This window comes from Pseudorasbora parva, chromosome 6 (genome assembly GCF_024679245.1).
Source record: "Pseudorasbora parva isolate DD20220531a chromosome 6, ASM2467924v1, whole genome shotgun sequence".
NCBI lineage: Eukaryota > Metazoa > Chordata > Actinopteri > Cypriniformes > Gobionidae > Pseudorasbora > Pseudorasbora parva.
In genome coordinates, this window is record NC_090177.1 from 40528428 (window position 1) to 40555531 (window position 27104).

A 27104-nucleotide genomic window follows, 5' to 3' on the forward strand; every position below is an offset into this window, starting at 1 on the left:
AACTCTAGATAAAGGAATGTGTTTACATATTTAGAGTTGTTTAACATTTTCAGGTAGAGCTGCACAATTAATCGTAAATAGATCTTGCTCTCGATTCCTAAATGTCAATGATTCGCCTGTGTCTATTAAACATTTGACAAGTACGATCACAGTGAACAAATCAAGATCAAAATAAAGTGAAACAAATTTTGAAAGCAAGTTGATGCTTCAAATAAATATTGTGTCAGTTACATCGTTACACCAGTAGGTGGCGACAAGAGAAATAAAAATAAAAAAGAGATTCTTCAAATACACTGATTCATCCAGTAATGAAACAAGTGAAGTGTTTATGAGTGAGTCACTGAATCATTCACTCAAGAGATTCTTCAAAAATGGTGATTTATCCAGTAATGAAACAATTGAAATCTTTATGAGTGAGTCACTGAATCATTAATTCAAGAGATTCTTCAGAAATGCTGATTCATCCAGCAGCAATTAAACAATGGAAGCGTTCATGAGTGAGTCACTGAATCATTCATTCAATCGAGAGATTCTTCAAAAACGCTGATTCATTCAGCAGCTATGAAACAAGCGAAGCGTTTATGATTGAGTCACTGAATCATTCACTCAAGAGATTCTTAAAAAGCGCTGATTTATCCAGTAATGAAACAAGTGAAGTCTTTATGAGTGAGTCATTGAATCATTCACTCAAGAGATTCTTCAAAAACGCTGATTCATCCAGCAGCAATGAAACAAGTGCAGTCTTTATGAGTGAGTCATTGAATCATTCATTCAAGAGATTCTTCAAAAACGCTGATTCATCCATCAGCAATGAAACAAGTGAAGTCTTTATGAGTGAGACATAGAATCATTCACTCAAGAGATTCTTCAAAAACGCTGATTCATCCAGTAATGAAACAAGTGAAGTCTTTATGAGTGAGTCATTGAATCATTCACTCAAGAGATTCTTCAAAAACGCTGATTCATCCAGTAATTAAACAAGTGAAGTCTTTATGAGTGAGTCATTGAATCATTCACTCAAGAGATCTTCAAAAACGCTGATTCATCCATCAGCAATGAAACAAGTGAAGTCTTTATGAGTGAGTCATTGAATCATTCACTCAAGAGATTCTTCAAAAACGCTGATTCATCCATCAGCAATGAAACAAGTGAAGTCTTTATGAGTGAGTCATTGAATCATTCACTCAAGAGATCTTCAAAAACGCTGATTCATCCAGTAATGAAACAAGTGAAGTCTTTATGAGTGAGTCATTGAATCATTCACTCAAGAGATCTTCAAAAACGCTGATTCATCCAGTAATGAAACAAGTGAAGTCTTTATGAGTGAGTCATTGAATCATTCACTCAAGAGATCTTCAAAAACGCTGATTCATCCATCAGCAATGAAACAAGTGAAGTCTTTATGAGTGAGTCATTGAATCATTCACTCAAGAGATTCTTCAAAAACGCTGACTCATCCAGTAATGAAACAAGTGAAGTCTTTATGAGTGAGACATTGAATCATTCATTCAAGAGATTCTTCAAAAATGTTAAACACGCCAAATGAATCAGTCATCCAAATTGAGTAAATAAACTATTTCAAATGGATTATTATTTTTTAAATACACTGCAGCAATTAACATTTTGTCAGAACCTTGTCTGATTCAGAATCATGATCTCAGTTTTAAACAAACTAACAAAATAAATTAATTTAGCCAGAATCATGCAGCTCTCAGCATAATTCTCATGACTCCTTTTGTGTTTTTAATACAGTTTTGACGACTTTACTATACTCACACAATGTATAAAATATAAATAAATAATGAGTAGGTATGTCCAGAAGTTTTGACAGGTACTGTATGTGTCAGAGCAGTTCACAAGCAGACTAATCCAGTCATGAGTGATTAACATACCAGTGTCATGAGAGTAGTTCGTGAAATCTTTAGGTAAATAAATCTGCAATCTCACTGCCTTTCACAAGCTGTCGTCATTATCATGATCATGTGCGCATGCAGTTTTTCTCTGTGTTCGTGGCTCATCTATCCTCATCATCAACAGGAGTGTTAACTCGCATTACTCTGTCCTCATAACTCGCCCATTTAATGCACAAACAGTATGGTAGTACTGTCTCGCAACAACCCTTCTACAAACTCCCCTGAGTGTGTGTGTGTGTGTGTGTGTGTGTGTGTGTGTGTGTGTGTGTGTGTGTGTGTGTGTGTGTGTGAGTTTAGGGCATGGACATGGACAGCGCAGAGGCGTCTGTGCTGCGCGGGTCCTTCACGCCGATGATCAGGTCGTTGGTCCGGCGCGTTCCTTCCACCAGCGAGATGAGGTCTACCTTCTGCACATCATGGCCCTTCTCTCTCAGGGACCTCACATCGGCTTCCAGAAACTTAGCTGGACAGATAAAAGAGGAGTTAAAGAGGAACTCCACCCACAAAAATCACACATCCACTCTCATATGATCACTCTATAACAAAATGGTGCTTTCCACGTAAAGGGTACAGAACAGGGCTCTTACATTTTAGATATTTAACAAATTATGCATAACCTTCAGAGAATTTTGATGGTTGACCTCAGATTTAACATTGTTTTAGCATTTTTATTCTTTGTTCATATGAGGATTACGGTCTTCACAACAATGATACCTAAATACTACATGTATAAATACAGTTTAAAACCTTCATTTGGGCAAATTAGCTATTTTCAAGCATCAAAATTAAATACAAAATTTAAATATTCAATAATTAAAATACCAAATGTTGGTTGGCAGTAATTGATTAATTTCCCTATAGTAAAATATATACACTATATTGCCAAAAGTATTGGGACACTCCCCCAAATCATTGAATTCAGGTGTTCAATCCCTTCCATGGCCACAGGTGTATAAATCAAGCACTAGGCATGCAGACGCTTCTACAGACATTAGTGTAAGAATGGGTCGCTCTCAGGAGCTCAGTGAACTCAAGCGGGGTACTGTGATAGGTTGCCATCTGTGCAATAAGTTAGTTATAATAAAATAAGTTAGCAACTGTTAGTGGCATTATAACAAAGTGGAAGAAATTAGGAACAACAGCAACAAAGTGGTAGGCCACATAAAAATCACAAATGACCTCCAAACTTCATGTGGCCTTCAGATGAGCTCAAGATCACTGTTTGGAGAGCTTCATGGAATGGGTTTCCATGGCCGAGGAGCTCAAGCCTTACATCACCAAGAGCAGTGCAAAGCGTGGGATGCAGTAAAGCGGCCGCCACTGGACTCTAGAGCAGTGAGACGTGTTCTCTGAGTGACCAATCAGGCTTCAGTCTGACAATCACCCTGGACGAGTCTGGGTTTGACGGTTGCCAGGAGAACAGGACTTGCCTGACTGCATTGTGCCATGTGTAAAGTTTGGTGGAGGGGGGATTATGGTGTGGGGTTGTTTTTTAGGAGTTGGGCTTGGCCTCTTAATTCCAGTGAAAGGAACTCTTAATGCTTCAGCATACCAAGACATTTCGGGCAATTTCATGCTCCCAACTTTGTGGGAACAGTTTGCGGATGGCCCCTTCCTGTTCCACAATTCACACCAGTGCACAAAGTGTCGGTCCATAAAGACAGAGAGCCAGACCTTCTCGCCCAACATCCGTACCTGACCTCACAAATGAGCTTCTAGAAGAATGGTCAAAAATCCCCATAAACACACTCCTAAACCTTGAGGAAAGCCTTCCCAGAAGAGTTGAAGCTGTTATAACTACAAAGGGTGGGCCAACTCAATATTAAACCGTTTAAAATATTAAACAAATAGCACCAATTTTTTAGAGTGTAGTTTTGTGTACTCACAGTCCACCAGGAGGGTGTTGTTCTGGATGAGAGGGTGGAGCCTCCCATAGGACACACTGTCACTCATGTTTTTCCGTGATGACAAAACATTGATCAAGACCTGCATAAATGCACCAGAATGAGCGGTTGGTCACTGAGGTTATGCTTTAATGTGCTACAGTACTGAGGACTGACCTGAGCGATGCCGCTGAGGGCGCGGTCGCCGTTTGAGGAGCCCAGGGCGATGTAAGTGCCACACATCCCTATGGACGGCCTCACTGCCACCGGCGTCAGGAAGGAGGCCGGCCTCTTGCCCGGCTCAATGCTGTTATGCTGATGATAACATGGAGCGCGTTACAATCCTGACACACACCACTTACTAAAAAAATTATTACTGTACTCCTAAAGGGATAGTTTACCCAAAAATGAGAATGTGATGTTTATCTGCTGAGCCCCAGAAAGTGCATCCAACATGTAGGTGTGTTTGTTTCTTCAGTCGAACACAAATGAAGATTTTTAACTCAACCGTTGCTGTGTGCCGGTCATATAATGGGGTGAATGGGTAACAACTCTATGAGAGCAAAAAAAACATGCTTAGACAACATGCTGCTACTGACGACATATTGATATCTTAATGCTGCGTTCACACCGCACGCGAATGATGCGATTCGCGCGAGTGATTTACATGTTAAGTCAATGCAGAGACGCGAATGAGGCGGCGCGAATAGCGCGATTCGCGCGAATGACGCGGCAATGATCACGCGAATAGAGCGTTTTGAACGCGTGATTCGCGCGAAACACGCGAATCGCTCAAGTTGAAAAATCTGAACTTTGGCGGATATTCGCGCCGCGTTAACCAATGAGGAGCCTGCTTACTGCTGTCACGTGGTGAAGTGACGGATCGGAAACCCACAGTGGAAACCCCGAGGCTAGAGTAATTTAAAAATACTACTGTATCGTGTCACAAAATGTAGTTTTAATAGTTTTTCAGGCGAGAATGTAGTTGTTTAAAGCTCAAATATGTGATTTATTTATTAAGAGAGCTCCTATTTGAAAATTTGATCTGGTGTTTTCGGAGGTGTGAGACCCAGGCGATCACCGGAGCTCAGCGCTCATCAACCCCGGTGAGAGCAGCCTTAACTCGGCTAGTCCTTCTGCCGACTGCCGCTGCCTGGCAGAACCCCCTCCCATGACGCGAATTTGCGTCTGTTGTCTAGTGAATGTCACACGCGAATGAAGCGAATTTCACGCATGAATGAAGCGAATGGATTCAAAATGTTCATGCGTCAAACTTTGCGCGAATAGCGCGATTTATTCGCGTCATTCGCGTGCGGTGTGAACGCAGCATTAGACACAAAACGATCAGTTTGTGACCATACCAGAACCTTCCAGGCTGTTCGATATAGCATTGTATTTGAGGTTAAAAATTAAATAAATACGGCTCGATTTCTCACACAAACTGATCATTTTGTGTCTTAAGATATCAATGTGTCGTCAGTAGCAGCATGTTGTCTAAGCATGTTTTTTTGCTCTCATAGAATTGTTACCAATTCACATGCATTATATGACCGGCACACAGCAACGGTTGAGTTAAAAATTTTCATTTGTGTTCGACTGAAGAAACAAACACACCTACACGTTGGATGCCCTGGGGGTAAGCAGATAAACATCACATTCTCATTTTTGGGTGAACTAACCCTTTAACGGTAAAAATACTATGGTAAAAACCTGTTAAAGGGTTAACAAAGTTCACTTACTCTATACAAAGAAACACTAATTACAACAAGAGCCCTTTTGGCAAATGTTATTAAAATCATTCGCAGCACCTTTTAAACCAAATGGCACAACAGGACGACATTATAATTACAGAAATCAATGGATGCAAAAAATTTAAAAGTTGAATTGCAAGTTTTGGCGACGTGTGGGCCTGTTTTTGCATACCTGATTGAATGCGGTTGATCCGTGGGTTTTATTGGGCCAAGAGAAGTCCAGGATCTGACTGTTGAGGAGGATCCCAGAGGGCGTCACAATACGGCTTCCAAACGGCCGGTTTAGTGAGCTAAGAACAGAGCAAGCATACATTAAACCGCTCATGACTGCAAATCAACGGTTTGTTTGGACTTGTTAAGTCAGGGGTGTCCAATCCTGCTTCTGGAGGGCCAACCTCCTGCATCTTCAACACAGTTGCCTTAAAGGCCCACTGAAATCAAAATTGAAGTTTTTTAGCTTTAAGTATGACTGCGTTAGCTTTAAAATGATGAATAAGCTGGTGTGTGTTCAAGATATAAGCATTTAAAACTTAGTCCCTCACTTCCGTTAAAATGAATTACAGATTTTGGTGGCATCATCGCAGACTTCACCTTCTCGTCAAATCTTCTGTCCAATCAAAATGCTCTCTAGACTCTAAAGCCCCGCCCCCTACCCTTTTGAAACTGTGGCTGAAATCGGTCAGTTGGTCACACATTACTAATTTATACATGGTGAAAGGCACATAGCACACTATGTATGCTATAGGAAACTATTTAGGGTAAATATGCTTTCATTTGAGGCGAATAAGTCTGGTTTCATGTTAGTTTCACACACCGCAACAACACACACACACACACGCACACACCAATGGCTCTGGTCTAAAGTTAGACTACAGACACGAGATACGGATCATTTGTGCAAGTCCGAACAAACAACAAACATATCGACCCATTTGAATTTTACACAGAATACTTCATTTCAAAGCGATATGAAGGAGATTATGATGATAAACTTTTAGAGGAAACTGGCTTCACCAAACAGAGAAAGGCTCTAGTCAAACTGTAGATTAACGAAACGATATTGGCTGTTTTAAAAAAGGGGAGGAGCTGCTAACAGCTGGAGCGTTTCAGGGGAAATTACGTTGAATAATGCGGCGCGTTTTAAAGCACTTCAGTGGGCCTTGAGGTTTCTAGTGATCCTGAAGAGCTTGATTAGCTGTGTGTTTAACTGGGGTTGAAGCTGAACTCTCCAGGAGCAGGACTGGACACCCCTGGTATAAGCCATTACACACACACACACACACACACACACACACACACTCTCTCTCTTACAGCACTGGAGAATAACCCACCTCATGACAGACACGATCAAGTCATCCTTGCCCATGATCATGAGCTGGCTGGCCACACCGCCCTCCTGCAACTCATATGATGGGACGTAGTTTTCGGCGGTAGACGCGAACGAATCGCTGATCATTTGGCGGAAAACAGCAGCCTGGGTTTTACTGTCAAAGCCAGCGAATGATACGCCAATGACATTGGATAGAAAACATAGAAACAAACTATGAATCAACTGATCAATGCCTCGGAAAACACAGTATTAGAGAAGACAATCTTGACTCAATAGTCACCTAAGCATCTGCGCCACCAACTCAGAAACCGAGGAGTCAAACATGGAGTCGCCCAGTCCACTGGCCTGAGACAAAGCAATCTTCAGCGACTGCATGTTGAGCAAACGAAACAGACAGGAATATTTAAACACTATTACATGAGCCTGAGTGCCGTTCTGCACCAGGGTTATTACTAAAACCATAAGCATTATGAGTGACTTTGAACAAAACAAAATGGTAAACTTATTTAATTTATTTGAGCTAGCTCTCATTTAAACTTGATGTACTAAAATCATGATTACAAAAACTGAAATTAATAACTATATGGACATTTAAAAACAAACAACTGATAAAAAAACGGAAAATACAAAAAATAAGAACTAATTAAACATAAATATTATTAAGGTTTATACTAAGTTTTACTAAATGTCAGTGATACAAAAATAACACAGTTGTGCATTCTAACGGGCTAGCATTACAAGCCTAGCGAGGTGATCACATGATCACACTTTTCATTCCAATGACTTCCATTCATGAGCTTGAATACACGGGACAAGCTCATGACAAATTTGCTGAATACCATACTTTTGGCAAAAGCACTTTGAACTTTATAACTTGCAATTGTGTGCTCTAAAATCAGAATTGCAAAATATAAACAAAGTAGAAAAAAAGGTCATTGGATGAGAACTAAACAGAGCTGGATGATGAACGGATCCAACACTGGAATGACTTCAGCTGAACAATGACAGTTTTCTTTTAGAGACTTGAACTCTGTTTGCATCACTGAACAATTATTCTCTTGTTTATCACTGTGGAGCTGCTTTGAAACAATCTGTATTGTAATATCAGTTGTTTAAATGGTGACTTGATTAAAGGGTTAGTTCACCCAAAAATGATAATTCTGTCATTAATTCCTCACCCTCATGTCGTTGGACACTCGTCAGACCTCCGTTCATCTTCAGACACAGAAGAAGATATTAGTGTTGAAATCCGATGGCTCAGAAAGGCCTTCATTGACACCAATGTCATTTCCTCTCTCAAGACCCATAAAGGCACTAAAGACGGCGTTACAAAGCCCATCTCACTACAGCGGCTCTACAATCATTTTATGAAGCGATGAGAATAGTTTTTGTGCACAAAAAAGTGTAGTGAGATGTGCTTTGATATCTTAATTTGTGTTCTGAAGATGAACGGTGGTCTTACGGGTGTCGAACGACATTAGGGTGAGGAATTAATGACAGAATTTACATTTTTGGGTGAACTAACCCTTTAAGTGCTGGAATGTCTTGTTACATTTGAATAAACCCCGCCCAAAACATCATAAATCAACTCAAATATTTAGTTTTTCCTCACACAAATCAATCAAAACCAACTGAACTAGGCAAAAACTACTTATTTGCATTGTAAAAGCTATATAAAAACCTGCGTCTAATAGAACAGGAAACTCTTTAGTCAGCACTGAACACATCATCCAAATAGCAAGCAGACAATAATCTGAATACTAAGTACAAAGACATCATGTCATGAAAGGTGTGCTGGTTACAGCGCTGTAGTACCTCGGCTATCCAGTGGTAAATCTGGCTCCTGGACACCTGGCGTGTGATGTTAAATCCCTCCAGGATGTTGAGAGCGGAGAGCAGGGCGACTCCCGCGTGGGGCGGAGGGGGAACAAACACCCGGTGGCCTGTCGGAGGAACGCAAGGCAAAGCACTGTCAAACATTCAATTAAAGTACTGTCGAGACAGGTCTTGATCTCACTGCAGACCTGAGCCTTCAATGGCATGAAGATGAGACCGGCAGCAGGAATAGTATAACGTTAAGCCATGCAGAGGTAGTCTAAATTAAACTAATGATGACTTCATGAGGAATATCAACTCTTTGAAGCCTTTAGATACCGAGAGTCAAAACTTTTGTGCCATTTGGTCTGAATGTGGATGTTTTACAAGTGAGGCAATCAAATTTGTTATGCGTGTAATTAAAATCAATGCTACAGTTGCAAATGTAAAGTGTGTTTATGCAGGAAATGTCTATAGTTGTGAGTATACTGGACATATATGTCTGGGATTATTGGTTGTGTTGGATGGATTTTGGGACTTTTTTGGATGATATTTGACATACAGACCAGTCTGTGCCCTCAATTGTATTAATTTTTCAAAATAGGATTATTGATTAATTATTGAACTCTGATTGTGCACCTTAAAGAACAACTCCAGTGAGAAATGAACCTAGGGGTAATTAAAGGGGGGGTGAAACACTCAGTTTCAGTCAGTGTCATGTCAATCTTGAGTACCTATAGAGTAGCATTGCATCCTGCATATCTCCGAAAAGTTTTTATTTTTTTAATAATTATATAAGAAAGATGCGCTGTTCCGAGTCTTTCCGAAAAAAGCCGAGCGGGTGGGGCGTGTCGTGTGAGCGGAGCTAAATAATGACGTGTGCAGCAGCGCGCTGTGTGTTGAGTCGAGCGTCATCCCTAACAGCGGTAAAAACTTTATTCAAAAAAAAAATATGGCTTTTAATCAGATACAGCCATACATCTATGATCCGGAATCAGACCCGGAGGCTGCAGTTGAACAGGAGCAGCAGCAAAAACGACTAGAGCAGGACGTCTGTATGTGGTAAGTTACAAGTTATACACTAACTATATAATATGCTTAGCGGCTTGTGTTATTTACATATTTATACTTGAATTATATCGTCGTATTTTTGTCTTTGAAGGTGTACATGTGGGAAGTGCAGTTGTGCACGTGTGTTTGTGTGTTTACGCGTGGTTTGTGTAGACAATTGTAACGTTAGTAAGCGGACTGGTTTTGCACCGCAGGCTAGTGTTTACATAGATAGACACGGAATAGTAGCGCATTTGAATGAAGAAGCGCGCTTATTTAGTTCAACATATTTCCCCCCTTTGTGTATTGTTGTTTGGAGTGCTTTTACAATACACAAACATAAAGTTACACATATAGTGGCCAGCTAAACAAATGTACACGCACTACACATCGCATGCTCCATTGATCAATTAACTATACGTGATCATGTTTGGGCTACTTGATGAGCATAGGCATAAACACAGACATTTGAAGCACTCTTACTCACAGCCTGCGGTTCTAACGTTAGGACCTTTATCGTTGGGACTGCTCCATCCTTCAGCATTAGGCGATCGGGAAAAGCCGGCGTCGAGCTGGGCCTTGTTTATGAAACAGTCGGCACCGAAATGCAGCGAACAGATATAAACATTCGCGCAACTCAGTTGCTGATCCGGAAAAGCAAATTACATCCACTGTTGCCTTAACGCGGGGTTTTGGCGAATCTGTGCAGGACTGTCTTGGTCTGGCAACCAAAAACCCACTTTTATGGTGACATTGTTATGTGCTATGTGTAATTGTCACCTGTCCAGCATCCTACAAACCAGCGTTTTGATGGGCATAGCCTGTTGCTTTCGCTCTCTCCCTCGCTCTCTCTCACGCGCTTCCGGTAGAATTGTCCGTAAGGCCCATACAAGGAAATTCCGCCCCCACTAACGTCAATGGGGACGCATGATCTCAAAAAACTTGCCGAAACTTATGACTAACCGGAAGTAGTATTTTTGACAAAGAAATACTCCCATCAAACGTCCACCTTAACTTTTGAAACTTTGTCTATGTTTAGTATGGGATTCCAAGTCTTTAACAGTGTAAAAAGATCAGTATGCATGAAACAGCATTTCACCCCCCCTTTAACAGATGGTTACCGAGTGGATCATTTATCACTTAACATCGGTCACACTTTAGTTTAAAGTCCTATTCTCACTATTGACTAACTATTAAATGTGACCATTGTCTCTATAAACTCCTAATAACTGCTTATTAACAGCTAAGTATCGGGTAGCATGCAGAATAGGGCATTAATATGTGCTTTATAAGTACTAATAAACAGTCAATATCCTAATAATATGTATGCTAATGAGCAACTAGGTAACAGTGAGAATTGGACCCTAAACTGAAGTTTCACCGCTTCATGCTGCACCGTCAATAAAAAATAAACTTTTAAAGTGAGTGTGCGGTTATATTTTTCTTCATAAAGCAATAGGCCACGAGAAACTGTAAATGATAGTGACTGTGCCACTATGAACTGTAAATTATGTATGATTATGAATGTTTGCTCATGGCTACCCATGATATGTTGTTGTAATTGATAGTAAGACAACAATTAGCAGCCAGTATGTTGAACATTTATTTTGTATTATATTTTTGTTTCAATATTATAATAGTTGTTGTTTATGTTTTAGTTTTATTTTAAAGAAAATATCCAAAATCAGACGCGTCATAAAGAGCTTGGAAATGGATTGAGTGCAGTACGTTAGGAGATATGGAGTGGGTCAGAGGCGATTTACGACACCTTCATAAGTTTGTTTGAACTTTGAAGTATTTCGTTTTGAATAATTTATCTTTTAAATGTCAACTGATGTTTTGTTCATAAATTATATGGATTTAAATAAATAAGAAGGAAACAAACAAGGGCTGGTGGAATGAAGTGCGTACCTAAACACAAGCCCACTACCATGCTTGAGAAAAGGCTGAATTGGTGGCGGGGGGATTATGGTGTGGGGTTGTTTTTCAGGGGTTGGCCTTGGCCCCGTAGTTGCAGTGAAAGGAACTCTTAATGCTTCAGCATACCGAGACATTTTGGACAATTTCATGCTCCCAACTTTGTGGGAACAGTTTGGGGACGGCCCCTTCCTGTCCCAACATGACTGGATGAGTGAGTTTGGTGTGGAGGAACGTGACTGGCCTGCACAGAGACCTGAGCTCAACCCGATAGATCACCTTTGGGATGAATTAGAGCAGAGACTGAGAGCCAGACCTTCTCGTCCAACATCAGTGCCTGACCTCACAAATGAGCTTCTAGAAGAATGGTCAAAAATCCCCATAAACACACTCCTAAACCTTGAGGAAAGCCTTCCCAGAAGAGCTGAAGCTGTTAGAGATGCAAAGGGTGGGCCGACTCCATATTAAACCCTACGGGTTAAGAATGGGATGTTTACCGGGATTAACGTTTAGGCAGACGTCTATATATATTTTGTCAATATAGTGTATCTCACTATTCTGACTTCAAATCTTGCAATTGTGTGTTATACCAGACACCTAAGTACCTAAACTCAAGTCCAATGACATGCTTCCGCTGACTTGAGAAAAGGCCGAAACAGAGGTACTTGTCTTCTTAGGTAATAAAATAAAAATTAATTAATTTCATTAGCCACATGTAGTTTATTTAGGTTGCCAAGCTAGACAGGAACTTGGCATATTAACACAAAATGTAACAGGTTTGCGTTTTACAACGGTTTCAACTACAGATCATCCAATCAGGAGTTACCCACTTTATGTTGCTCATTTTACTATTTGCATTTTATATAGTAAACCTTTATTATAATTCATGTGTCTGAATGGCAGAGGTGTAGAGGATCAAAGCAGTTACTGTACAGAAGTAAACGTTTGGTTGATTTTACTACATTTTGAAAAAAATATCGGCCCCACTTTATATTAGGTGGCCTTAAGTACTATGTACTCACATCAAAAAATAAGTACAATGTACTTACTGTGTTCAAATTATAATGCAAAACACTTTTGCTGATATTGAGGTGGGATACGGGTAGAGTTAGGGCCAGGTGTGGTGGTGTGGGTCAGTTTAAGGGTAAAGTTAGGGCCAGGTGTGGTGGTGTGGGTCAGTTTAAGGGTAAAGTTAGGGACAGGTGTGGTGGTGTGGGTCAGTTTAAGGGTAAAGTTAGGGACAGGTGTGGTGGTGTGGGTCAGTTTAAGGGTAAAGTTAGGGCCAGGTGTGGTGGTGGTGTGGGTCAGTTTAAGGGTAAAGTTAGGGCCAGGTGTGGTGGTGGTGTGGGTCAGTTTAAGGGTAGAGTTAGGGACAGGTGTGGTGGTGTGGGTCAGTTTAAGGGTAGAGTTAGGGACAGGTGTGGTGGTGTGGGTCAGTTTAAGGGTAAAGTTAGGGACAGGTGTGGTGGTGTGGGTCAGTTTAAGGGTAGAGTTAGGGACAGGTGTGGTGGTGTGGGTCAGTTTAAGGGTAAAGTTAGGGACAGGTGTGGTGGTGTGGGTCAGTTTAAGGGTAAAGTTAGGGACAGGTGTGGTGGTGTGGGTCAGTTTAAGGGTAAAGTTAGGGTCAGGTGTGGGGGTGTGGGTCAGTTTAAGGGTAAAGTTAGGGTCAGGTGTGGTGGTGTGGGTCAGTTTAAGGGTAAAGTTAGAGACAGGTGTGGTGGTGTGGGTCAGTTTAAGGGTAAAGTTAGGGACAGGTGTGGTGGTGTGGGTCAGTTTAAGGGTAGAGTTAGGGACAGGTGTGGTGGTGTGGGTCAGTTTAAGGGTAAAGTTATGGGCAGGTGTGGTGGTGTGGGTAAGTTTAAGGGTAAAGTTAGGGTCAGGTGTGGCGGTGTGGGTCAGTTTAAGGGTAAAGTTAGAGACAGGTGTGGTGGTGTGGGTCAGTTTAAGGGTAGAGTTAGGGACAGGTGTGGGGGTGTGGGTCAGTTTAAGGGTAAAGTTAGGGACAGGTGTGGTGGTGTGGGTCAGTTTAAGGGTAGAGTTAGGGACATGTGTGGTGTGGGTCAGTTTAAGGGTAAAGTTAGGGACAGGTGTGGTGGTGTGGGTCAGTTTAAGGGTAGAGTTAGGGGCAGGTGTGGTGGTGTGGGTCAGTTTAAGGGTAAAGTTATGGGCAGGTGTGGTGGTGAGGGTCAGTTTAAGGGTAGAGTTAGGGGCAGGTGTGGTGGTGTGGGTCAGTTTAAGGGTAAAGTTATGGGCAGGTGTGGTGGTGTGGGTCAGTTTAAGGGTAAAGTTAGGGACAGGTGTGGTGGTGTGGGTAAGTTTAAGGGTAAAGTTAGGGTCAGGTGTGGCGGTGTGGGTCAGTTTAAGGGTAAAGTTAGGGACAGGTGTGGTGGTGTGGGTAAGTTTAAGGGTAGAGTTAGGGTCAGGTGTGGTGGTGTGGGTCAGTTTAAGGGTAAAGTTAGGGTCAGGTGTGGTGGTGTGGGTCAGTTTAAGGGTAGAGTTAGGGACAGGTGTGGTGGTGTGGGTCAGTTTAAGGGTAAAGTTAGGGACAGGTGTGGGGGTGTGGGTCAGTTTAAGGGTAGAGTTAGGGACAGGTGTGGGGGTGTGGGTCAGTTTAAGGGTAAAGTTAGGGACAGGTGTAGTGGTGTGGGTCAGTTTAAGGGTAGAGTTAGGGTCAGGTGTGGTGGTGTGGGTCAGTTTAAGGGTAAAGTTAGGGACAGGTGTGGTGGTGTGGGTCAGTTTAAGGGTAAAGTTAGGGTCAGGTGTGGTGGTATGGGTCAGTTTAAGGGTAGAGTTAGGGACATGTGTGGTGTGGGTCAGTTTAAGGGTAAAGTTAGGGACAGGTGTGGGGGTGTGGGTCAGTTTAAGGGTAAAGTTAGGGGCAGGTGTGGTGGGGTGGGTCAGTTTAAGGGTAAAGTTAGGGACAGGTGTGGTGGTGTGGGTCAGTTTAAGGGTAAAGTTAGGGACAGGTGTGGGGGTGTGGGTCAGTTTAAGGGTAAAGTTAGGGACAGGTGTGGTGGTGTGGGTCAGTTTAAGGGTAAAGTTAGGGACAGGTGTGGTGGTGTGGGTCAGTTTAAGGGTAAAGTTAGGGACAGGTGTGGTGCTGTGGATAAGTTTAAGGGTAAAGTTAGGGACAGGTGTGGTGGTGTGGGTAAGTTTAAGGGTAAAGTTAGGGACAGGTGTGGTGGTGTGGGTAAGTTTAAGGGTAAAGTTAGGGACAGGTGTGGTGGTGTGTGTAAGTTTAAGGGTAAAGTTAGGGACAGGTGTGGGGGTGTGGGTCAGTTTAAGGGTAAAGTTAGGGACAGGTGTGGTGGTGTGGGTCAGTTTAAGGGTAAAGTTAGGGACAGGTGTGGTGGTGTGGGTCAGTTTAAGGGTAAAGTTAGGGACAGGTGTGGTGCTGTGGATAAGTTTAAGGGTAAAGTTAGGGACAGGTGTGGTGGTGTGGGTAAGTTTAAGGGTAAAGTTAGGGACAGGTGTGGTGGTGTGGGTCAGTTTAAGGGTAAAGTTAGGGGCAGGTGTGGTGGGGTGGGTCAGTTTAAGGGTAGGGTTAGGTGTAAGGGAAGTGCCAACTATTACAAATGTAACTACAGAAATTTATTACAGATGTAAGTACATGCAGGTATTTTTTTTAAATGTAAGCACAATGTAAAAACATGTATGTACACAATAAGTGCTTTGTATCAAATAATTAATTAAAATGTTAGTACATAGTAGTTAAGGCCACCTAATATAAAGTGGGTCCAAAATATATTTTTGACCTTTTTGTTTGTTTTTTCTGTTGCAAACCACATGAGCTGGGCTATTATTTATGCACACCTCTGTGCTTTTGGTACTTAAGTACATGTAATATCAGTTCGTATTTTCCCATGGACTACCTTAACTTGATATCTTTACCTAAGAAGGACTATTGTGTACTATAAAAAATATTGCTGAACTTCCACTTGCATTTCTTGTCCAGCCAGTTCTGAGAAGTCAAGTAACAACAATAATTGTGCTCCACTTAGGAAATTGATACAGGCTTAAGCACAGGTTTGAATTGCTCTACTGTTTGGAGTTTCTATACCTAACAGACGACTATACCTAAACTACTGCAATGAATTAAGTAATAAACTTCAACAGACAAACATTTTAAAGGCTTATATAGGGTTTTTTAGAGTGGCTTGGTATGAACCGATGGCTATTTACCCTGGTAAACAGTTTGCAGTGGATTCTGTATGCTCGTGGAGTAGTTTTTGAAATCCTCCTCTGTCAGCACACCTCCTTTAGCTTGAACCTGGTCACAAAAACACATTGTAATGGTACAAATTATATGTTCTGTTGGTAAGCTATTAGCTATTTGTAGCACAAAGAAAATGTCTGCAAGATGGCAGTGTATGATGCATTTTAATGTAAAAATATTAATAAATACTATCTAAATCATACTAAAATAACCCTAGAGACATACCACTGCTGCCATTTCCTGAGTCAGATTCCCATCGTAGAACTCTGAGATGCCATTGGCTGCAATCCTGTCCAATATGGCAGCCAAATCCAGACGTTTGGTGTAAAGTCCCACGAGCGGAGCCTGACCGTTAGGCAGGAATAGTCCTCTAAATGTATCCGACACATTCTGCTCCTTCACTTTAGACAGCGCATCAGCTGTGGAAAGATGAAGGAAGTTACACCAAACTGCTTTAAAGTCAACATAAAAACAAAACACATTTACTTTTCTTAAACCACATTCCTCTGAAACTGAATTTATTTTTGGCTGACATCTACAAGCCTCTTACTTTTCAAACCTTCATACTAGGGTTGTCAAATATACTACTAAGGGTATATTCAGTACTCGTTGATAGACGCTGCTTTCAAACGCTCTTGTTCGTGTTTGTTTGAGTGCTTTATGAGCCTCAAGTGTTTCAATTTAAAGTGCGTTTTTACACTGTAAGCCAATCACAACCATAGCTGTTGAGCGTGTGATTGCAACAGCCAATCAGAGGTGCTAGATTAAGTCAGAAATAGGGATATTAACCGATAACCGTTTGACCGATGGTTGACCGCATCAACATAAACCGATCAAAGTTGTCGGTTAAAAAAAAAAGTGATCTCTAAATTAGTCTGTTATAGACAGGGGACTAGACGCTACTACAGTTAGCCGTCTCATTCCAAAATCTTTTTGTGTGAAGTGAACATATCCCTCACACTCAATTTTTCATAACTCTCCTGTTTGTACTTAATAATCCAATAAAAACATTTGGTGCGAGGTCACAGCGTTTGGGTTTGCGCGCTCACAAGGTTTGCAAAAAGTAAATGGGCTAAAACACTCGAGGTTAGAGCCAGGGCAGACGACAGGATGAAGCGTCATTCCGCATAAGATGGGCTTACATTCGGAAATATATTACATCTGCATTTCAGTGGTAACACACAAGGTGTTGATCGTCTTTCTTTATTATTGTTAGCACTACCTCGAACTAAAGCGGCGTCTCTTCAGAGCTGTCATTTTCTTAAATGAGCTCCGGCAATGTTTCAAATGAGCTTCTAACGCGGGAACTTCCCGCGCGTTTGCGGGACTCATGTTTCGCGCTGTAGAGGATTTAAAAAAAAGTGACGTGAGTGGAAGGGAGGCGGCGGCGCCGGGACAGTGTGTGTGTGTGTATGTGTGTGTGAGCGGGAGGAAGAGAGATCATAAGCCCCGTTTCCACCAAAATTACCCGGAACAATTTGTACCAGGATCTTTTCTTCCCCCCAGACCTGCAGCTGTCTGCGTTTCGACCGCAATCTAAAGTTCCGAGAAGGTTAGGCAGATTAGTCCGGTGATAGGACTGCGCGCGACTGTTCCTGTCAGTGAAGGACATGTCTTACTGCAGTAATCATTTTTGTGTGTACCGATTGAAAGATGGACTATTTACATGAGACGTTATCTAAACCGATCTGGTGTTTACATGTGATGACTTTCAATCGCAATCATTTTGTGACATGCAGTTTGTCTGCCGCATCAAAAATGTCAACGCTGTTTTCTCCAGCAGCTGGAGTGTGTTTACTGTAGCCATAGCAACTCTTAACGGCCACCAGGACTAATTCAGTATTATTTATAGCTATTTATTTGTTGTAAAGTGTAATAATCATCTCAGAAAAAAAAAAAAAGTTCTGTCAGGTGCAGTTAAAGTAAAAACTGTCTGGGGCAATATACGCTGTGCCGTTACTCCAACATTATCTTCATAACTTACGAAATAAAAAGTTTACCCCTCAGAAAAATGAGCTTTCCTCTCTTGTCAACATGAGCGCGGCGCACGCTGTCACGTCATGTAAGGACGCACACTTAAAAGTAATCGGTCAGGTCGTTTACATGGAGAAAAAAAATTCATAACGAGTATGGAAGAGATTCAAGCGGTGCTGCTTTTGCTGGTTATGTATAGGTTTACTAAAGAGGTAATTAACAACGACAGAAAAGAGCACTATATGCAGATTCAGCAGCATGCAGCATATTCAGAAAGCTTGTAAAGCTAGATTTAAAATGACAATGTATATTATTATCAGCTATTACGGACATTGCACGTGAGATGGCCGAGACGAAGGCGCGCCATCAGACAGAGAGCAAGACTGATATTTACTGAACGCAGAACAAACCTCGCAAAAGACTTTTAAAAATGCAGGTTGAACTAAAATGCTGCGTGAGCTCAACCAATCAGCATGTTCAGCGCCCAAGTCCCGCCCTCGAAAGTTCCTGAACTTTGAAAAAGTCCTACCTCGCGAGCAGGGCCGTTTGGAGGGGGAAATATTTACCCGGAACTTCATTTAGACCCTGGTTCCTGCGGTCTAAACACACAGAGTACCACCCAAAGTTCCTGGTTCCTGGGTAAAGTTCCTGTGGTGGAAACGGGGCTATAGAGAGATGCAACAGAGTTGCGAAATTGCAGGCACGGCTGTTATTTCTAATAGTGCAGCATATTTTAAACTAATCGGAAACTAATTTTAACCGGATAATGAGGCTCGGTGGTCGGTCAAGAAAATGTTTATTTTTCGCCATCCCTAGTCAGAAACTGTGATGATTGACAGTGTTAAACAATGGACATGAAATTGTTTTAAAGTACTTATTTCTACAGTTTTTACTCTGGTACCAAAACTGGCACAGAGAACCACAACGTTTTACTGGTATTGGTACCTACTTCTTTCTTACTTGTACCGTGAACTGAATTTATTTTTGGCTGACATCTACAAGTCTCTTACTTTTCAAACCTGTACACTAGGGTTGTCAAATGTACTACTACCAGCACCAAATCAAAACGGTTGATGGTACCAGCATCTCTGCAGTAGCGGTCATACGGCTATATTCAGTACTCGTTGATAGACGCTGCTTTCAAACGCTCTTGTTCGTGTTTGTTTGAGTGCTTTCTTAGCCTCAAATGTTTCAATTTATAGTGCGTTTTTACACTGTAAGCCAATCACAACCATAGTTGTTGAGCGTGTGATTGCAACAGCCAATCAGAGGAGCTAGATTAAGTCAGAAACTGTGATATTTGACAGTGATAACGAATGGACTAGACAAAACAGGACAACATTGTTTTAAAGTACTTATTTCTACAGTTTTTGCTCTGGTACCAAAACTGGCAAAGAGAACCACAACGTTTTACTGGTATTGGTACCTACTTCTGTAGACTCCAGGCGTGTGTGTTGCGTGTGTGTTGCATGTGTGTTGCGTGTGTGTTGCGTGTGTGTTGCGTGTGTGTTGCGTGTGTGTTGCGTGTGTGTTGCGTGCTCACCCAGCTCGTGTGTAACGTTGAATCCATTCCTCGCCACATCTGCAGCCATAGTGATGACGTCTTTCCATGACATTCTAGAGGAGAGGGAAAAAACTACAATATGAAGCTGTTTTTCCATTAGCCATTAATATATCAAGTGACGATCGGATCAGTCTGTGTTGTGATTGGTCTACTCACAACAGTAGACCAATCACAACAGACTGATCCATCTGACCAATCACAGTAGAGTGGGCTTTTTGGATGGACAGGCTTTAAAGAGACAGGAACTAAACACAGCATTTCAGGCAGAAGGTGAAGAGCTGCTGCAGCAACGCACAGCATCAGAAAAATGTTTTGAACTTTAAAATTGAAATCATATAAATATATTCTAGCAGACCCCAAAGACAAAAACACTTGCAAATGACCACCTTAAAAGAAGGCATCTGGAGAAATCTATTTATCTATCTGTTTTATCTATACATCTATTTTATGTTCTTCGGCTCACTCAGTGCTCTTGATTTTTATCAGTGCACCGAGAAATGATATTAGTCAATCTGGATATGACACACCTGATTAGGACATGTTGTCTGAGAGGAAGTTAAGGAGGCCTTACGGGTGTCGAACGACATTAGGGCGAGAATTTACATTTTTGGCTGAACTTTCCCTTTAAGTGCTGGAATGTCTTGTTAGATTTTAATAAACCCCCCCCCCCAAAATGCCATAAATCAACTCAAATATTTAGTCTTTCCTCACAAATCAATCAAAACCAACTGAACTAGGCAAAAAAACTACTCATAATGTGCAGAGTAAAGTATGTTGTAAAAGCTATATAAAAACCTGCGTCTATTAGAACAGGACCTCCTTTACATGTGCCAGACTATAAGTGGGCGGCTCTTAGTCAAAATAAGGCTCATGCTGAGTCCCAATTAGGGATGGCGAAAACTAAACATTTTCTTGACTGACCACCGAGCCTCATTAGCCGGTTGAAACCGGTTAACCGATTCGTTTAAAATACGCTGCGCTATTTGAAAGAACAGCCACGCCTGCAATTTTCCAACTTTGTCACATCTCGGTACAAGCTGATCGCGTTGAAAATAAAGGCATTTGTCTGGCATTAGAAGCTCATTTGAAACATTGCCGGAGCTCATTTAAGAAAATGACAGCTCCGAAGAGACGCCGCTTTAGTGCTAACAATAATTAAAGAAAGACGATCAACACCTTGTGTGTTACCACTGAAATGCAGATGTAATATATTTCCGAATGTAAGCCCATCTTATGCGGAATGACGCTTCATCCTGTCGTCTGCCCCGGCTCTAACCTCGAGTGTTTTAGCCGGTTTACTTTTTGCAAACCTTGTGAGCGCGCAAACCCAAACGCTGTGACCTCGCACCAAATGTTTTTATTGGATTATTAAGTACAAACAGGAGAGTTATGAAAAATTGAGTGTGAGGGATTTGTTCACTTCACACAAAAAGATTTTGGAATGAGACGGCTAACTGTAGTAGCGTCTAGTCCACTGTCTATAATAGACTAATTTAGAGATCACTTTTTTTTTTACCCGACAACTTTGATCGGTTAACGTTGATACGGTCAACCATCGGTCAAACAGTCATTGGTTAACATCCCTAGTCCCAATTCACCTACTTATACTACGTCCTAAAGTATGTACTCACTTTGGAGTGTGTAGCAGAAGAGTATGCAAGCTTCGGGACATAAGTTACTACTTCTTCATCTTTAACAGACTCTGTCGCTTAGTTACGAGCATCCCTTCACCTGCTCTGTCAATCATTGTCAGATTCGTCAGTTCAAATCCTCCACCTTCAGTTTAATCTCCTGCGTATCGGAGAGAAATGTAGCCGCTCGTTGATCTGCCGTGTGTGTCTTTAATGCAGAGACTCTCCTCATGTGTTTGTAGTTTAAATATAATGATGCTTTTAAAAGTTAATGGCCAAACGTGTCATTATAAAAGTGCTCAATGCTGCTGCAGGTGAAATATAATGTGGACAACACTGAATAAATATATTTTTGTCAGGTTAAATACTGATAGTTGGTCACTCAAACCCCTTTATCTAAACCGCTCTACTTAACCGTCAGACTCGCACACCCTTCATGTTTGTAGTTTTTAACTCTTTCTTATCGAATCCTCGTCATAGTAAACCATCCGGGTATCTTCGGAAAACTTTTTTCAACATACTACGATTTGGGACAAACTAATTCTATTTTCAAATATTATTTAGTATGGCTAGTATGCGAATTGGGACGCAGGGATAGTGTGTACCAGACTTTCAGACTGGGCCATCCCCAAAGGGGGGGTTTAGAGAGACCAAATCATTTATATTGTAGGAGACTGCTAATCAAAATTAGGAACCTTTAAAACAGCATAATAGGGGCACTTTAAAATGATTTAATAATTAAAATATTAGTTAAATGTAAGATCAAATCTTACGTGCTCATAATACTCATTTTTAAATGCAACATTTATGTGTTTTATTAATTTCACACCTGGTTAGGACATGTTGTTTAAGAGGAAGCCACATTTACATGTGCCAGACTATAAGTGGGCGGCTCTTAGTCAAAATAAGCCATAGTGTGTGTACCAGACTTAATGTCAAACTCTGCACTGCTGTACCTGCCATGCAGCTGATGGGCTTGATGCAGTCCACTGATCATGCCTGGGACAGCCACTGACAGGCCCGCCTAACACACACAAACACACACATCAGGGACACACTGCAGACACTGTGTTTGGGAAAACACTTGCACTTATTATTCATTTGCTTTGGATTTGTTACAGCAGCATATGACGCACATTAGGCCAAGATGAAAGCAGATCCAAATAAAGCTTTACCCTTTGATTAACGTTTAACATCATGTCCTCGTGAAGACCAAAGGGGGCCGTCTCGCGGAAGTCAATGATCCGGCTCTCATTCTTTCGGATGTCATGGATGAGCATCACACCACCACTGAGAAGAAAGCAGGATAAAGTCACTCACTGTTTTTGATGAATCGCCCGCAAAATCGGTTTCTCCATCCCTGCACACACATGCCTTCTCTTCAGGCTTCCTGGAATTTTTGACCAGTGAAATGTTTTTTCATGACCTTTACGGTTATTTGTGATTTACTGCAAAACGACTCCTTTAGCAGAGATTTCTGGCTTGACTTTTGAAATTATATTTAAACACTTATACTTAAGGAGAAACTGTTGTAAACGGCTTCACGTTGATATCTGAGCAAGTTTTACTTTAGCCAAAACACTCACAAAGAGAGATTAAGGATATTTTACAGAAGAGCAAACCAGGAAATTCCCAACAGAAACTCATCTCCATTACTTATCAAGTGCAGAACACAATTCCCTGATATGCTCTCTCTTTTCCATCATAGTGGGAGCTTTTCTTTGGCTTGTAATATTTAAAGGATTAATTCACGAATTAATAAATTAATTCATTTACTCACCCTCATGTCAACTTCTGAAGAGACATGATCACTTAATATGGCAAACAGATTTAATTTAGACTTTTATTAAGTTGGCTTGGGAAAGCCAATTTACTGATCTCCTACTTAAAACTTTAAAAGGAAATTATTATTCGTCTGACTCCACAAACTCGGCTCAGACCTTCAAACTGACTTACGGTTTTCCTAAAAATGAAAATTTAAGCTTGTTCCCATAGACTTAAGATCTATCTATCTATCTATCTATCTATCTATCTATCTATCTATCTATCTATCTATCTATCTATCTATCTATCTATCTATCTATCTATCTATCTATCTATCTATCTATCTATTCATCTATCTATCTATCTATCTATCTATCTATCTATCTATCTATCTATCTATCTATCTATCTATCTATCTATCTATCTATCTATCTATCTAAACTCAAACTATTTCAAACTTTCTGATCAACTCTCTCCCAAGCCAACTTAAAGTTTGTCTACAAACTTTTTAATCTAGTTCACATATTAATACTGATCAGCACACATTCATTGAGCTCATCAAATATGGTCAATTTATTAATCAACCATACAAGCATGTTTGAGCTTCTGTTAACCCATTAACAATTTTAGGTGAACAATCCTTTTAAAGTTTCCCTTGCTGAATAAAAAAGCCTGTGAAAGCCTGTGGTTAAGCCCAAAGCTGTGCCCGTACCCGCCGATGCCCGAGGTGTGGGGATGGATGATGCCCAGGCAGAGGGAAGCGGCGATGGCAGCATCAACACTGGACCCTAGCTTGCCCAAAACGTCGAAGCCGAGAGATGTGCAGCGGGCCACATCCGTCACCACCGCGGCCTGACTGTACACCTGAGGACAGAAGGAAAAAACTTCTGGAATTTATCCTCCACCAGCCAAATTATTATACATTGGATATCTTACCTCCATTTGGATATATGGAGGTATCCTTCATTGAATACTACCAGCCCTGCTCACCTTTGGGTAACAATAAAAAAAATAAAAACACACAAAAAAAAAAAAATCCTACCAAGTACTCTGTTTATCTTTGGTTGAGGCACTAAAAGAAAAAACTACCAACCACACTTGCCTCTGATTAGCACTTAAAAACAAAATAAGCCCACAAACTACCAACTCTTACCTTGGTTTAATGTGCTTAAAAAAAAACTACCACCCCTACTAAACCTAACCTGGATGCCAGCCGAACTCAGCCCTGCCCACAACATCTGAGCTCGGGCAGTTCGGTCTGGCCCCGATCCATTGAGGAGTGATTGTGCCTGAACAGAAACTATTCGAAACCAATGAGATCATCAGGGCGGGCTTTAGACGATGATGGACAGATGATAAACTGTAACATAATCATCACGTCATCAAAGGAGCTTGGGTTATATTTGTCCAAATCCTAAACGGAGAGCTTGTTTGTATCTGCATTCACCTTCACTATTTCTCTCTAAAAATGATGATCATGTTGGGTAAGTACTCTGTGTATCATTCAATTATTTTTTACAACACCGGCAAAGATCGTTTATTTCAGCGAGTTTTTACAACAAAACCCGTCAACTACAAGCCCTAAACAATAGCTTCTCGGGAAAAAAATTGCGTTTTGGGGGTAAAATGTGTGTTATTTTGGCAAGGTTGCCTGCTAAAATTGGCATTCCTGGGTCTATATATCACATAATTGAGGTCGCTTCAACCCGCGGACATGGAAAACAATCCGAGGAAAAACCGCAGACATGGCAACACAGTGCAGATGAGTTTTGTTGACATTTGAGAACTAACGTTATGCGTCGCTCCCTTGCTCTGATTGGGTGTTGGTCTATCCAATTAATGTCTTTCCTGGTTCGGTTGAAACACGCCCAATAATCTCAGCCCAATGGAGCATCAGACTCATATTCTGACTAGAATTGATTATGACCATGTCAGGCTATACTAAACCGATTCTTTCCAGTTGTGATTTTGTTTTAGTTTCTTGTTTTCTAAAGTGTGTATTTGGTCTCTGAGGAGTGACTGAGGGTCTGGCCTAGAGAATGGCAACAAGCTCATGTGTTTGGATTTGAGGTATCACACACCCCTAACATGTCAGGAGTGCAGTAACAGCGTTTGCTCACTTAGCCCGGCTTCCAGATATGAAATATGGATTTGTCTTTCATTTAATTTATTATGTTTTATTCCTTTTATATTTCCTTTTACTGAAACACTAAAGACTCAAGATGAATATTGCCTGTACTATTGTGTGTCCCTCTCACTAAAAGAAAGCACATGTTATCAGTATGTTTTGGTAAGAACTGGTTAGAACTGGAGCTTAATCAGCTCCAACCTTGGAGAGACTGTGAATCTGTGTATGTGCGCAATATTCTGTTACAGATCAGAATGGTGTTCAATGGGCACCCTAAGAGATGGGTGGACTTGTTGTTCTGGGCAAGCTGGCGCCTGCTCCAGATCTGGAAGGTCACTACGGGCCTGATTCTGGGGTGAAAGCGTCAACAAGTGACACGTCAGTGGAAATGTGCATCAGATTAACTGACATGAGCGGAAATTTACCATGACTGTGCATTGTCTCTGAGCCAATCAGAAGCATCCACATTGCAGTAATGATGTGGATAAGACCTTGAAAATGGTATAACTGTTGGGACAATTGTATGTACGATAGGGCGAGGCAACGAGACGGTGAGAGAGGGAGCGCGGCCTACGAACTCCTTGTGAGACTTGAAGCTGGCTTCTGCTTTTGAAACTGCAAACTATTCTTAAGTAAATGTTTCTTTTATTTAATTGCAATCCTGACTCTGTCTTCATTTCTTCACTACTGGTCCTGGGTCATAAGCTGTTAACCCCTAACACAACGCATACATTTAAATTTATTTTCATTTTTATTTAAAATTGCACTATGCAAGCTTTCCATCGACTACAGGGCGCCTATTCAAAACAAAGGTGTAGTTTGATGATGCCAAGCTTGAGCTCTAAATCTTGGGACAGCCGGTGGAAAAGAATCGGGATAGGACTCGGGCAGAAGTCATGATCATGGATGCGGTTATTAAAGGGGGGATGAAATGCAGTTTCATGCATACTGAGCTTTTTACACTGTTAAAGACTTGGATTCCCATCCTAAACATAGACAAAGTTTCAAAAACGAATGTTGGACGTTTGATGGAGTATTTCTGTGTCAAAAATACTCCTTCCGGTTTCTCACAAGTTTCGGAGAGTTTTTTTCGAGTATGGCTCGACTTGACGTTAATAGACCGGAAGGTCCTTGTATGGGCCGTACGGGCTCTTCTCCCGGTAGGGTGCGCGCGCGTGACTAGAGCGAGAGAGGAAATGCATGCCGTAAACACTCTCTCAGGTGCAGATCCACTTGTCCGTGAACACTTCTGCCGCGCTGCGCTCCACTTTATTCCTATGGGTGACGTCGAGCGACTTCAACGCTTCAGCACAGCATTCTGGGAAGGCAGCGCTGCATTTGAACCGATTTGAACGCAGAAATGACGGGAAGCGTCACAACATCACACTTCAGTCGTGTCACAAAAGTGGATCTCCACCGTTCACTGCTGTCACAGGACTTCACCAAATCATACCAAAGAAGTGTGTTTTTGACGGAGCGGTCCCAGCGATAAAGGTTCGGTCCTGCTTTGGAAGCAGCCGGTGAGTAAAACTGCTTCAAATGTCTGTGCTGTTGGCTATCGGTGCGTGAGTAAACATCAGTAAACGACACTATCGCGTACTTCGTCATTCAAATGCGCTAACGGACTACATTGTTGTTCTCTGTATAACGTTACACTAGTCTGACGTGCAAAACCGTTTGCTTGCTAAGGTCTAACGTTAGTCGCATACAATAGTCCATAAACCGAATCATGTCCTCATAAACTGCGAGTAAACACACACAAATGTTGACAGGCCACTAAATACAGTCCATACCACAGAGACGGACGTCCTGCTGTTGCTGTTTCTCCTGTTCAATTTATTTCTGCCTCCCAATGATTCTGGATCATTATCTATATTAGCTGAGCCATGGGTCTCTCCATGCTTGAGGACGTCACCGCTTTGTGCATTCGTCATTCTTTAGCTCCGCCCACACGATACGCCTCCAGGCGCTCGGTTTTTTCCGGAAAGACTCGGTACAGCCCATATTTCTTTTATAAATATAATAAAACTAAAGACTTTTCTGAGATATGAAGGATGCAATACTACTCTATAGGTACTCAAGATTGACATGAGATTGACTGAAACTGAGTGTTTCACCCCCCCTTAACGTTACTGTAGTGAAGCAGAGCAGGACCAAGTGTTGTTGAG

The 27104-nt window shown here is 41.5% G+C and overlaps 1 protein-coding gene across 4 annotated transcripts in view; it reads right to left on the minus strand.

Annotated features, from left to right (window-relative positions):
* Nucleotides 1–1499: 1499 nt before the first annotated feature.
* LOC137079021 (glutathione hydrolase 7) overlaps nucleotides 1500–27104 on the minus strand; it is a 209213-nt gene continuing 183608 nt past the window's right edge. For all 4 annotated transcript variants that reach the window (XM_067446949.1, XM_067446948.1, XM_067446946.1 and 1 more), the window contains 13 exons: nucleotides 23521–23672; nucleotides 22220–22334; nucleotides 22001–22068; nucleotides 19393–19466; nucleotides 16101–16294; nucleotides 15842–15929; nucleotides 8693–8820; nucleotides 7158–7246; nucleotides 6879–7031; nucleotides 5720–5837; nucleotides 3974–4111; nucleotides 3800–3899; nucleotides 1500–2376 (listed from right to left, as the gene is read on the minus strand). In XM_067446949.1, coding sequence (XP_067303050.1) covers nucleotides 2207–2376; nucleotides 3800–3899; nucleotides 3974–4111; nucleotides 5720–5837; nucleotides 6879–7031; nucleotides 7158–7246; nucleotides 8693–8820; nucleotides 15842–15929; nucleotides 16101–16294; nucleotides 19393–19466; nucleotides 22001–22068; nucleotides 22220–22334; nucleotides 23521–23672 — 1587 coding nt within the window. In that variant the 3' untranslated portion in view covers nucleotides 1500–2206. The remainder of the gene's footprint in view (nucleotides 2377–3799; nucleotides 3900–3973; nucleotides 4112–5719; nucleotides 5838–6878; nucleotides 7032–7157; nucleotides 7247–8692; nucleotides 8821–15841; nucleotides 15930–16100; nucleotides 16295–19392; nucleotides 19467–22000; nucleotides 22069–22219; nucleotides 22335–23520; nucleotides 23673–27104) is intronic.